This window comes from Parus major, chromosome 4 (genome assembly GCF_001522545.3).
Source record: "Parus major isolate Abel chromosome 4, Parus_major1.1, whole genome shotgun sequence".
NCBI classification, from domain to species: Eukaryota; Metazoa; Chordata; class Aves; order Passeriformes; family Paridae; genus Parus; species Parus major.
In genome coordinates this window covers 60,253,027-60,266,527 of record NC_031771.1, presented here as the reverse complement: position 1 = coordinate 60,266,527, position 13,501 = coordinate 60,253,027, and the positions used below count along the sequence as shown (strand labels likewise).

General features: G+C 38.0%; 1 protein-coding gene across 2 annotated transcripts in view; it reads left to right on the top strand.

Annotated features, from left to right (window-relative positions):
* CFAP99 (cilia and flagella associated protein 99) overlaps window positions 1-10,648 on the top strand; it is a 52,755-nt gene extending 42,107 nt beyond the window's left edge. The window contains exons 14-17 of one of the 2 annotated variants that reach the window (XM_015625838.3): window positions 1,969-2,174; window positions 9,215-9,374; window positions 9,988-10,197; window positions 10,361-10,646. In XM_015625838.3, the coding sequence (XP_015481324.1) occupies window positions 1,969-2,174; window positions 9,215-9,374; window positions 9,988-10,155 (534 nt within the window). In that variant the 3' untranslated portion in view covers window positions 10,156-10,197; window positions 10,361-10,646. Of the gene's footprint in view, window positions 1-1,968; window positions 2,175-9,214; window positions 9,375-9,987 lie in introns of both variants that reach the window. The other variant, XM_015625837.3, reaches the window with a different exon arrangement.
* The last annotated feature ends 2,853 nt before the right edge of the window (window positions 10,649-13,501 follow it).

The following is a 13,501-nucleotide window of genomic DNA, read 5'->3' as shown; positions in this document are numbered from 1 at the left end:
CCCTGTTGTAAAACATTTCCTTTTCACTTGCTGTGAATATGACTCAAAGGTCATTGACTAGTTTAAACTAGAAGCAAAGTATTATAGCACTTGCTATTTGCAAATCACTCTCAGGTGAAAGCTGAGAAGATCACAGAATCAGCAAGGCTGGGAGAGACCTTCAAGATTATCCAGTCCAACTGTCAACCCAGAACAATCATAATACTATTTCATTAACCTATAGTAGTACATCTTTTTCAAAAATACATATTCTTATGTAAAAATAAAGACTGCCTAACACTGAACTCTTTTACCAATTATCTACTGATGCTACTGGTAATCATTGTTTAGGTGATTGGCAGACACACAGAGCACAGAAGCAGAAACCACTGAGACAATATTACACAACCAGCTTTTAAATGAAAAATAATGATGATCTCTTTTTACTAACTCAGCTTTTGAAGCTTTAGGAAAAGAAGCTATGAAGACCAAAACTACTGGAAATCTTATAGCAGAGAAAGCCAAGCCTGGTTGTTTGTCATATTTTATTTTGTGTCTTTACTGTTGCTGGCCATTTATCCCCCAGTCCCCTTGTTGTCTTCTTCATCTCTCTTGGCTTTCCATCTGTTTCATGGACATGCTTGGAAGAGCCAGGCAATGATCACTGGAGGATGAGCACCTGACTAGTCTGCTTAGATGGCATCCCAGACCAGGGAAGAGGGAATTGCAGTCAGTTCTTCAAGGCAAACTGAATTGTCTGAGTATCTATCTATGATGGAGCATCCTTCTATTTTCTAGCTTCTTTTCCTTCCCTTTCATGTTCAGTTTTGAGAAAACATCACAAACAGAAAGATCACTACTATTCTGTCAACAGCACACTCAGCATTCAATAAGAGGGGGATTTTTTTAACGTGCTTTGGTACAAGATATTCACTAAAGGTGTGTACCAATACCATGTCGAGATAGACAAAATAATATTAGTTGGAGTGAAATGGATTAAATTTTGCAAAGAAAGCTACTCAGGAGCTCACTATTTGTGTAGGTTTATACAAGTTTTCCATACATGCAGGCAAACTGAGGTTGTAGCAAGGTGAGTGTTCTTTACTCCCAAGTAACAAGCAATAGGACAAGATGAAATGGCCTCAGATTGCACCAGGGGAGGATTATATTGGGCACTAGGAAAAATTTCTTATGAGAAAAGATTGTCATGCTTTGAAACAGACTGTCCAGGGCAGAGGTTGTGTTGCAATCCCTGGAGATGAGACGTGGCACCTAAGGACATGGTTTAATGGTGGACTTGAAAGAAAGAAAAAGAATATATAAAAGCAAGGGCCAAAACCTTAAAGCCTTCACAAAGCTGTTTGCAAACAATCCATCTTTGTTTGCAAACTAAAGTGCAGAAGTCTCTCTTTAGATGTCAAAATCTCATTATCATTCACCTTGCAAAGTGGATATTAAAAAGCCTTCATTAAACATTCAGGTTTGAATATTTTAAATTTGGGCATTATGATCTGGATTTTCTGGGTACAAAACATTGTTTAGTCCTAGTCATTTCAGATAAAAATAGTAGATACCATTATAGATCAAATGCATACTTTAGAAATAGATAAATACAAAATGTGCATATTTTTAGTGTAAAATCTGTTCTGGTTTCACACATAAAAAAACAAAGTAGTTTTACACATTTTAAAAATTCAAAAGTCTAATTAAAACTAAAAGTCAAGTAGAATTTTTTTGACAGCAGATATATTGTATTTATGATTATTCTTCTATATATTTTCCAATGTTTTTCTTTAAACATTTTATGAAATATATGCTCTAGATTTTAAAAACAGTTTTTAAGTACCAATTAGTTTAGGACCATCCCTATATTTCTAGAAATCAGAATATATTTAGCATGAATTGGAACACAAAATATTCTGGTTTTACTAATTTACTCTCCCCTTGGTATTTACAATATTATTTAAACCTACATTTCACATTCTCTAGACTGGTGGCCATGGTTTATTTGGTGAAATGTCAATAGTGGAACTGCGTGAACGCCTTGCCCTACTCAAGGAAGCACAGAAGGCAGCAGAGGAAGAGAAGAGAGACCAGATAATTCATGAAAAACAAGCTAAGGAACAGCTTCTTCTAGACACACTGGACCAGATTTCCCAATTCAGAGCAGAACTTGGACGAGAAGCTGCTTTAAAGTCAGTATAAAACAGCATGCGACGTTTAAGACATTGCAACTTCGTTATTATTTTACCAGCCCTTGAGGAGAACAAGTAGAGAGCAAAATACAGCCCTTTTATAAATCTGTATGACTTTTGTGAAGGATTACACTGGGGCCAGAATTTCCTTTTAAATCTTGAAAATAATTTTCATCAGATTAAACAAATCGTTTTCATTATTTATGGTTGAAGACACTCCATAGGCAAGTGTTGACAGTATTGCCCCAGGATTCAGAGCCAATAATATATATTTAGAAAGAAGTTTTGCCTTTCTTCTGTTCCTTTTCAGCTAATCAGAACTAATTTGATGTTATTAGAATCATTCTAGCTTGCCACTTGAAGTTGTTTCTCATTCTCATCTAAATCAATATTAGGGCTGTAGTTATCTTCCTTGAATTTTATCTGTAATGTGAAAAAGAAGGTTTTATTCTAGAAGTTAAAAATATTTTAGGATGAAGATTTTGTAATAGCGACAATAAGTTATAATTAAATATGTTATAGAATTAGATCAAAAAAGGAAATTCTTTTCTTGCAGACTCTGATCAACTTATGCATTCATTATTAATATTAATTATCATATTTATTAATCATTGTCATAAAGGATCCATAGCTATCTTAGATGCTTCAGATATGCAGAAGATAGGTCCCTTCCACAAACATTTTCAAATCTAAGGTAAAGCTATTTACAAATAAAGCTGAGAAGGAGAAAGCCTGTGTAAAAGTACACAGCATGGCATGCCTCTTGATCTTGTACCATTTTTATTGCATCTTAAATATTTGCCACTATTTTCTTTTGAATTGTCTTTCATCTTTTTTGTTTTGTGACTTTGAGAGGTAAGTCTGTGTCTTGCCATATTTATTTTGCTAACTGATGTTCAGGCTGACATTCAGAAGACATATTCTATCAGGCTACAAACACATGTTTTTAGATGTGTCTTAGATTCACATTTATAGCCAAAGGTGCCTTCTCAGAGATCAATTCATGTTATTCATTTATCCTCCAGTTCTACATCTCAGTTACAGAAGGCAGTATTGATGTATTCCTTTAGTTTTCACTTGTCTCAGCTCTAATTTGGTTTGTTGCTGATAGTTAATCTCCAAAGACTGGGGTTTTACTATGTTAGTAGTTAGGAAGATAGTTTAATGTCTTTAATGAATCGATAAGTGCAGCTGCAGTGGATTGACTGCACAGATTAGTAACCTTCTTTTCTATGGCATGTATCAAGAAAAGATTTTAAGACTTAAGAACCTGAAATGGAGCTGGAGCTGGAAATGAACTCCTCTTGCTAAACACTCAGTACTGTGAAAGCCTGTGGGAACAACTCAAGCCACTGCTTTCCACTAGAGATGCAAACTAAGCATTAAGAACTACATAAAATCTGTTCCACTAGCACCTGCTTAAAGAATCACCTGTTCTGCTAGATATGCAGTGCATGCATTTTGTATAGGACTAGGTTCCTTTAAACTAGATTCTTTGGATTAATTCAGAAGTAAAATTGTTCTGATCCCAAAATAAGCTATGCTTGAATGGGAAGCTTTGATTCACTTTCTGTTCTGCCATTTGAAATGTTTTTTAGAACAGACATGCCAAAGATAGTAGAATCCAAATTAAATTATACACTAAATTTCAAGCCTGTGAATCAATCAGTCAATCTGGTCAGATTCTTGATAAGTTACACAGTAATTTTAATGAAGCCCTGTGTGCTTTCTAAATAAAGAAATAAAATGTTTCATTATAGATGTTAGAAGATAGTTTCCTTCCATGGTTCCTAGGCAATTTATGTATGTAACTTGGAAGTAACTCCTATAAAGAGGCATCATTATAGTATAGCAAAAATGTTGTTCTTTGGGAGTGTATTTCATGCATTTTCATAGAGAATCCAAATCTCTGGTGTTATTTCTATTTATACAGAATTGCGGCATGCTGACCATGGCATTTACAAATGCTAGACACTTCCATACAGGTTTTATTTCTCTCTATACAAACTATGGGCTTTGTGTATTAAACCTTATTTGCAGATCTTGAATCCTGAAATACCTCTCAAATCAGTGTGAGTGATTAATTGTTTGGGTTCTATTCTGGATATGCTGCACAGGAGATATAAAAAGCTAATTTTTATGTTTACAGAATTGATTCATCATTATAGGGATAGAAAAGAAAATTTTACCAATGGTACTCGTAAGTTAGCCTTATCCATCAATATAAAATTATGTGTTATATCTTAAATTGCATTATGTGGAAGGCTACTGCTAATCAGCTAAAGTATGGCAGCTAAACTCTGCTAAACAAACCTGCTTTAGTGACAGCTGGGGTTTAATTGGGTCCCTACCAAGCAAGTTCTTTTCAATATCATTTACAGACGTACATCAACACAAAAGAGGCACATTGTGCAAGCATATAATGAGCTATATTACACAAAATAGGAAATGGAACAGGAAGAATTACAGAAACATTGGCCTTTAATAGACTACAAGCCGTGACATCTATCACAGCAGTGGCTTTGAGAGTGCTTGCAGAATGGTATATATGCAGGACATCCCTTTAATTGCTAGAATTTCACACAGTTTGAAAATAAGCACTGTCATTTGAAGTGGACAAGCAATTCTGTTCTCAGCTTTCAAACTAGAGCACCAGCAGATTTGCGTGTCTTTGAATACATGCTAATGTACTCAAGTTACCTGCCTGTGTACTTGAGGTACAACTCCCTTTCATTCCAGTGAGGGACATTATTACTGCAATGAATCTAATGCCCTAAGAATCACACAATAGTTCAAACCAGGTGGTTTGAGGCTCCCCCCATCCACATTATCTGTGGTTTGAGGGGAGAGTTACTTTGTGTCAAAGTCTGGGATTTTGACAATCTCACCCTTCAGGTCATCTAAAGCTGTCAGAGGAGAGTGGCATTAATTGTCCTTGACTTCCTTGTACATGAGGAAGATGTACAGACTCCCACCAACTCAAAAGGTCCCTACATCCCCACCTCACACTGTGGTAATGGTATAGCATGCTGGGATGCCAGCACTGGATTATAAATGATGGTATGTTTGCCAAAATGGCAGAGTACTCCTTTTTCTCTCCTTGCTGTGGGAAATGGAAAAATAGAAACCTCCACAGATGCTGAAGGGTTTGATCTGCAGCCCTGGAAAGAGCTTGGGTTAATGTAATTATAAAGGTACACAAACATTTACTAGAAAAATTATAAACTTATGTTCCTATAGTTGTACATAAGAATATATACTTACTTGAGTAAGTAAGAAATTATATTAGGTAAAATAGTTCAAGCTGTAATAGTGTGATTTATAGGTAGGCTAAGGATCTAGAAGCTATACTAGAGGTGTGTGGGGGTACATGATCTATCCGTTTATTGGCTGAAAGACAGACCCAGTGCCACAGAATTAAGCAAAGGTGATAGCTTATTAAGTAGAAACAAGTTTCGTGTTAACTGTCTATTGGACCAAAATGTTCTATATTGCTGGGTGAAGAAGAAACCTGTGACTACCTTGAGCTATGGCTGACTTGTTGCTTCTCTCCAAATCTCACACCTTTGAGACTGATATCTTATATGGCTTACTTGAGCAATAAATCATCTTAAATAGTATGGTGGTCCCATCCCTCATTTTTCATCTCAACACTGTGCCACTGCCAGTGCTGAAATCCCTCCCTGACAAGGGGCACTGACCACACACACGGAGAGAAGGGTAATCTCTCTCTCTTAGCCTGAGGTGTGGAAGGATGGGCACAGTGTGAAGGCAGCCAGAGCAGGAAAAGAAGGAGAAGAAGGAGGAAGAGGTAATTAGTTCTTCACTATCATTGAAACAGAAGGGGGAAATTTATCAATAATGATGGGTCAGAAATATGAAGATGTGAAGAGAAGCTGTAAAAAAAACAAAGCCAGGCTATTCTCAACGGTGGTCACTGAGAGGACAAGAGGAGTATCAGGAAACACTTTTTACTGTGAAGGTGACCAAGCATTGGCACAGGCTGTTCAGAAAAGTTGTGGAGTCTCCATCCTTGGAGATGTTCAAAAGCCATCTGGACACAGACCTGGGCAAGCAGCTCAAGGTGGCTCTGCTTAAGCTGATGGCGTGGTCAAGATAACGCCCAGAGGTCCCTTCTAGACTCAGCCATTCTCTGATTCAGGAACTGAAGTTTGATTATGCAGCTTCAAATTTTTTTACTTCAAATGAGGAAAACACTGTTGTGAATGACAATCATTTCCCCACCTAAAATTAGGTGCTTAATAAGTTAATTGTTTTGGGAGTCAGATATTGAGTGCTTAAATCACTCACATTAGTACAAAGTAGTAATCAGTCTAATAGTGTAGTGTTCTTAAATATCAAAATAGTGACTGCCTTAATAGTGAACAGTTAACAGATACATTCACTTTGCTAACTGCAGTAGATTAGAATTATATATTGCAGGACAGCAAGAGGCAAGGTACTGTGAAGTACAGGCAGCCCTGCTCACTGAGGCTACAAGAATCTTTTTTAAAATATTGCTATTTGCACTATAAGCGATTCTGCTTTTAAAAAAATATTTGTGCTTTTTGTACAAGACTTCATTTTTTAAGGTGAGCTTATGAATACAGCTTTAGCTGCTTTATATTTTAATGCCTAGAATGGTCAAGTGGTCATTTTTACTCAACCTCCTGCAAGTATTGAGTCAGTTAAGAGCTGACATCAAGAAATACGTCTCTTCATACTTTTGATGCAAAGCTGGAGTTTGAAAATGTAAATGAAGAGCCAAATATAGATTATAGGAGGAAACCTCTGTGCAGATCTTCAAATTCCCCATTTTTAAAATATAGCTGAGAAGAATTTTCATAAATTATCACATAATTTTCTATTGATCTGGAGGGGATTTTTCTGTGTGCTAGCCCATTTTGCCTTCCTGTTACCTTACTTCCTTAGGAAGTATGTGACATGAGGTGACAGAGATCATAAGAGGTTTTTCTATCCTGAGCCCTCAAAGTTCTCAACTGATGACAGAAAACCAGAATTTTAGAATTTCTATTTTTCATTCCTTCCTCTCTTGGAGTTTCTGTTATGTGGCATCTGAAAATCTATGGGATAGGCAGTTTTTTGGAATAGTGTAGATGGCTGGCACAAGACTACATGTAGAAGAGGAATTAATATTACTCTGGAAATAAACAACAATTTACAATGTTAATATAGAAGCAGCTGCTGCTACTTCCTGATGTTAAACCTCTTGCTGTATTTCCTTTAATTGTATTTACAAGAATCTGGATTTGCATGTAAGGAAAGGTTTTGTTGTTTATTCTATCTGACAAGATTTAATCATCAAGTATTTACTTAAAACCTTACTGTTACATTCTTGTTATATCCTTTGGAATGCAATGCCTTGATACAGTGCAAATAGAAGTAAATCACGTCCTCAATTAGATTAAGTGATAGTACACAATTTTTAGATTTAAAATACTGTGTTAAAAATTAATCGCAGTGTAGCAGAGTAAATCACAGGCTTAAAGAGGATAAGGAAATGTTATCCTAACCAGATAGCATGACACAGGGCAGAGGGGTTCAGGGAGTGTCTCAGGAAAGCAATTGGAAATGAGAAGCCAAGCTTAACTGTGTCCCTTACTTAGAGTTCACACTCACATTTCAGAATGTAACACAGGTCATATTTCTCCTTCATCCAGTTCCTAAGGATTTGGGTGCCTCTAGTCTGGAATGGCTGTACTGAAGAAAACTTGATGTCACAGAGAGTTTCCTATAAGCAGAGATGAAGCTAACAAGGCAGGCAAAAGCCATCTCTCCCAAGATGAAAGAAGTGTTTGGATCCTTGGATTCTTGATACAGACACTTTTTAAAGGCAAATTGATGGGTTTAGCATCAGAAGGAACTTCTTCCTTCTTCCCCATCTGCCAGCCTCTTGCAAAGTGTGTCTTATACTGAAAACACCCAATATATAAGAAAAGAGTTCAATTGTAAAACATTTATTTTCAAAAGGCAACTTGAAACTGTGAAGCTAGTCCTGCCACTGACAAATTGACAGCTACAGAATCAGCTGGACAGTGCCCCTGTGCAGTACTCTGCTCTGGGTCATTTGGAGTCTTTATTTGATTTCCAATAAAAGCAATTTTAATGTTGCACCACTGCAACATAAAAAGATATTTTATGAAATTACCCTTTGCCAGCTGCACCTAGCAATGCTAACGTGTCTATACAATTGTGTACATTCCTTGGAAGATCTGATGCTTTAGCCCTGAATTTAGCCAGAGAATCACAGCTGCTCATGACATAATATTAACTCTATGATTTGATCTTACTAAGCTAAATTTGAGGGCAATATTGAATAAAAGAGAAAGCTGGATATTAAATGAGTCACTCTGTAGCATGGTGTAACCTACATGGAGAAGTTGTGAGTAAATTAGATGAAAATATGTAAAACCAGACAAAATGTAAATTCCAGGGGACAGAAAAGTGGCTACAATAGAAAGGTGAGAAAAAGGAAGACTATCCAATAACACCTCTGGTATGTCTTACTTTTATGCTGCACATGCTGCTATCAATTTATGCTCACACAGCACAACTAACCTTAATTAATATATCACCATCCCATCGATTCTGTATCTGGGCATTTGGATTACACATAAAAAGATATCTTTTATTTGCCAAGGAATACATCAATCAAGATGAATACTAATGATCATATAAGGCAAACTCCATAGTTCACACAAGCAAAGAGCTGCAGTAGTGTCCCAGATTTTGCACATTTTTTTCTAAAGAATGTTATGTCAGGCTTGATGTACTTCAGATATTGTCATCATGGCATCCTGTGAGAAAAAAATATATGTGGTTTAGTAATGCTGTTCAGTAAAGAAGAGGCAAATTGTGAGTACCACATGCAAGTTATATGATTTAAATCTCCTTTGAGTCTAACTGGTTCTCAGAAGCAAGAGCAAATTCATTATTACCAAGGTAATATGTGCTCAGATGGACTTACTCTGTGGCATGATACTATTTTATCTTCTCATTGTTTCTTTTTTGCTTTCCAGGCAAGAAGAAAAGAAAAAGTTCCAGCCTGGTGAAAGGCCCATGAAAGACGAACGCATTTTAAACCTGCAGAAGAAGATTGTAGAAAAAACAATGGAACGTAAAAAGCAAGCAGGACTCTTGAAGATTATCCCCAAGAAAACCAGAATCGTGTCAAGCAAGGTCTGGTTATTACATAAGGAGAAAAGCTCTGCAATAGACCTGTTGTTCACAGACCTTTGCTCAACTGCCAGCACTGGCAAGGAGGCAGAGGCAGATGGTGCCATACATGGCTGGCAACACCCCGCCTCCTGCCTAGGCACAATTTCTCCAGCCATGGCCTTGACCTCACTTTCTTTTCACATGTTCTGCTATTACAGAGCAGTGCTCATCCATTCAACACCTGCCTTTCCACTCTTACCACCACACACTCATTCCATCAAGACAGCATCTTACCTCATCTCCAACTCTTGTCTTTCCCAGCTTCCTATCACACACGTCCCATCACACCATACTGGGATGCTCACCCCTCTCCCACCCAAGGCATGTTACAGTTTATTATTCCCATGCTTTTGTGGAGAGTTGCAGCAGTGTTTAAGTCATCTTAAACTGGGCAACCCACTCCGCTCACTTTTCTGTTCACCACACCAAGTTCGATGCTAACAAGTTTCCCAATCATGTTAGCAAACAAACCATGCTGTCAGCCAGCAGGATTATCAAATAGAAGTTCATTGTATTCTCTAAAGAGAACCACTGTATCACCTGCAATCTGATCATCTCTGTGTCTTTTCTACAGGATTCTTTGCAATGGAACCATTGGAAAGAACTGGAAGAGAGTCGGGAAAGACATTTCAGAGCCCTACAACATGGCTTCATGGACAGAGAAGCAGTTCAGAAAAGAGAGCTCATTGTGGCAGCAAGAAGTGGAGCCAAAGCCTGTGTACTGCGCTCTGATCTAAAATAAAATACATTTGGAACAAACTCAGGCCTGCTGGAAATATCCAAGGTTGAGTTTTATTCTTTATTTCACCTTTATAGTGTGACTAGGAAAATGTGGGTCTTACAGGCACAACAGAGTAAAAATGGGGGGTGGGGGGTGTTGTAATATAATTTGATTTTTTATGTTCTTTTATATAATAATTAATTCTATAATGATTTCTTTCTGCTAGAATCAAAAGCTTCAAAAAACTGAAACTTTATCATCAGAGCTCCTACAGCATAATGGCAAATATCTGTGTAAGAATGTTGAGACCTGTATTTCTGGTTTTGTATACTATGCCATGGTTTGCTACACTCATTTTTCCAAAAGAATAAAAGTGAGGTCAAATCCAAATGAATATTTGTTTACATTATGCATCTTTTCAGAAGGCATGGTCAGCTCAATTTCCTAACATGTCTTCTTACATGACAGTAACTATGTAAGAGGATTGCCAGTTTCAATACTGTTTTAGAGGATGAGGGAAAAACTCTTTAGAAGGTTTGGATTTCATGAAAGCCTCCAGAAGTTAGAGTCTAGATTCAGTGACCCAGGCAGACCATCCCTCTATTTGCAGACATAAATTTCTTCAGTCTTTAAACAGTTAAAGGAGAACATAACATTAATCTATTTAGAGAGATTCTTCCAGAAAAAGTAAAAATTCTGTTACTCACCTAGAAGGTAATTCGCCCTCTGACAATTTCTATACTGTGTAAAACAGCCTTTAAATCACAAAACTTATCCAGGCACAAAGCCAAGGATGATATAAATCAGAATTAAAATCTGCCAAGCAGTAAGACTCTGTAATGTATTTCTATTTTAACTCAGTGCCAATTACTAAGTGTTTAATTATGGCTATTGCAAATATTTAAATTGAAGGAGACTCACTGACATTAGAGTCAGGCAGCTGCTTCTAATGCTCTCACATTGCATTTCTCACTTTTTATTGAAGGAGGTCTAATGGAATTCTTTTATTGCCATCTAGCTGTGAAGATCACTTCCACAACCCACAAGTTGATAAAATGTGCTGTATTTTTCACTCCAAGTAAATGCTATACTATATGCTATAGTAGTCTGCTATTTTAAAATCCCCCTGACCTCTGGGACTCCGTCCGCCCAGCCATGGTCCAGAGAAGGGGGGAGTTAATATAGCAAGGACTAGGGATACAAGGAGGCTCTCTCCTGGTGGGACGGAGTTCCAGCTTTAATCAGAAGATGTCCAGGACAGGAAAAGAGGAAGAATCATGTCCCGCGTTGACTTTTGAACCGAGGGGAAGGGGGTAGGGAGGGCAGGATACAACCAATAAGGAAGAATCAAAGGGGAGGGGTGACCGGGAAGGAACTAACACATTACACATCAGAGGGAGAGCCTCAGGAATATACCATGTGTCTTAATACAATGCAACAATAGTCCACAAAGGCAGTGCAGGTAGGGCTCATGCTCCATTGCACGAGTTAAGGAACACAGGTGAGTGAAGAGAAGGAATCACAGAAGTAGAACTACACAGAAAAGGGAACTGTGATACCATGTCTAGTATGTTATTGCATATCTTTAAATGACAAACCCTTGGTGTCAGGGAATTTGTCTTCCTTAGTGGTTGCTCAGCATTCTTTTGCACTGTGTTCCACAGCAACAAATTGGTGACTCAAACACCGTGATTTTCCAGAAGACAGAAATTACCAGCTGACACTCATGGTCTAGGATATTACATGGCTGAACAGTTCTCAAAATTTTTCATAAGAATTTAAAAAAGAAAAAAAAAAGCATCATAAAACAGATATTGAGGTTGTCGAAATTTCAAAACCCCATCACACTTCAGGCTTCTTCCCCTGTGATTTTGGACCAAATTTTCAAAATTCTTATTGAATTGCAATCAAGATGATTCAGAATTATTTCCTTCTCCATATTTTCTTTGCTCACAAATGAAAAGACTGAGGAATGGAACCCCAACAATGCAACTGTGGAATTTTTGCCTTCAGAGGTCACAAGTAGCCCTATTGCTACTTTGGGATCTGATGCATAAAGTCATCTTCAGAATCAACATTTTGAGGAATGTAGAAGAATGTGTTTTGAAGAAAATACCAATATAATTCTATATGGTATTTTTGTATCGATATAGCCTATTGATTTTTCAGTGATGGCAGGCCTTGTAATAGAATACACAATAACATTAAAAATACCACCTTGCTCCTGACAAATGTGTATTACTTGATGCTGGACACAGCAGATCATATCCAGAACCCCTCTTCCCCTGGCTTCTAGAGCACATTTCCTAGTATTCCTTTGTGGTGTATGGAAACCTGAGGTGAGCAATGCAGAGCCATCAAAGGACTGGTGGAACTTGTTAGTCTTGTGTTACAAAAGCAGCTGCAATGCCACTGAAGCCAGGTAAGCTGTGAAGCCACACAGCTCACTGAGACTTGCTGCCTCAGCTGGTGTCTGTGGCAGGGACCATCCACCACCTGGTGCAGCCACACTCAGAAAATTGAGTGAGCAGTGCCTCTATACTTGCTTCACGGAAACACAGGTGGATGAATAATTCATGATTCATTCATTTACACATTTGTTACACCATTTGCAGCTGAGAAGAGGAGCCTGAGTGAACAAGGCTGACTCCAAAATAATCCATCAAAACAGAATACCAAAATCAGAGGTTGCACTCATAGTGACAGACTCATAAGGAAACATTTATAGTGCTAGAAGCTGCACATTCCAGAAATCTCTCATTTCAGCACAAACAGCCAGACCACAGAAGCCTTCACATGCCACTACAGTGTAAGGAGGTGTAACAAAGCCCAGATTACCTGAGGAAGACCAAGGGGTTTTGCCATATGACAGGCACTGGACACAGGGAACTCCCCACTCAGGTAACACAGTCACTGCTGGTGGCATTTGGCTCCCTCTTCCACATCAGCTTCAGGAATGGGGGAAAGCTCACGCTTAGTGACTGTCATGCCGGGTAATCCAAGCTGCCCTAGAGAACACAAGTGTGCCATTATTTAAATGAAGTTAAAGACAGAGATGGTTATGTTAGGATGGCAGGGAAAAAGAATACCTAGTACAAATCTCCAGCACTCCGCACCCAGAGGAGGAGAAGGGAAGACAAATCACAAGGGCAAGCTACCAGTTCATCTACAAATAGCCCAATTGTCAGGCACAGGACAGTAAGAATCCAGAGAAGGACAGCTGCTTATTGCACTAAGGTAAAACTGTTGGGGAAAACCCTTTTTGATAGTAAGGTGAAGGCCTTGAAAAACCTCTGCAAATGTTTATGAGTTAGACATTGGATCTGGAGTAATTATTCCATGGGTAAGAGGTAACAATCTCCCATGC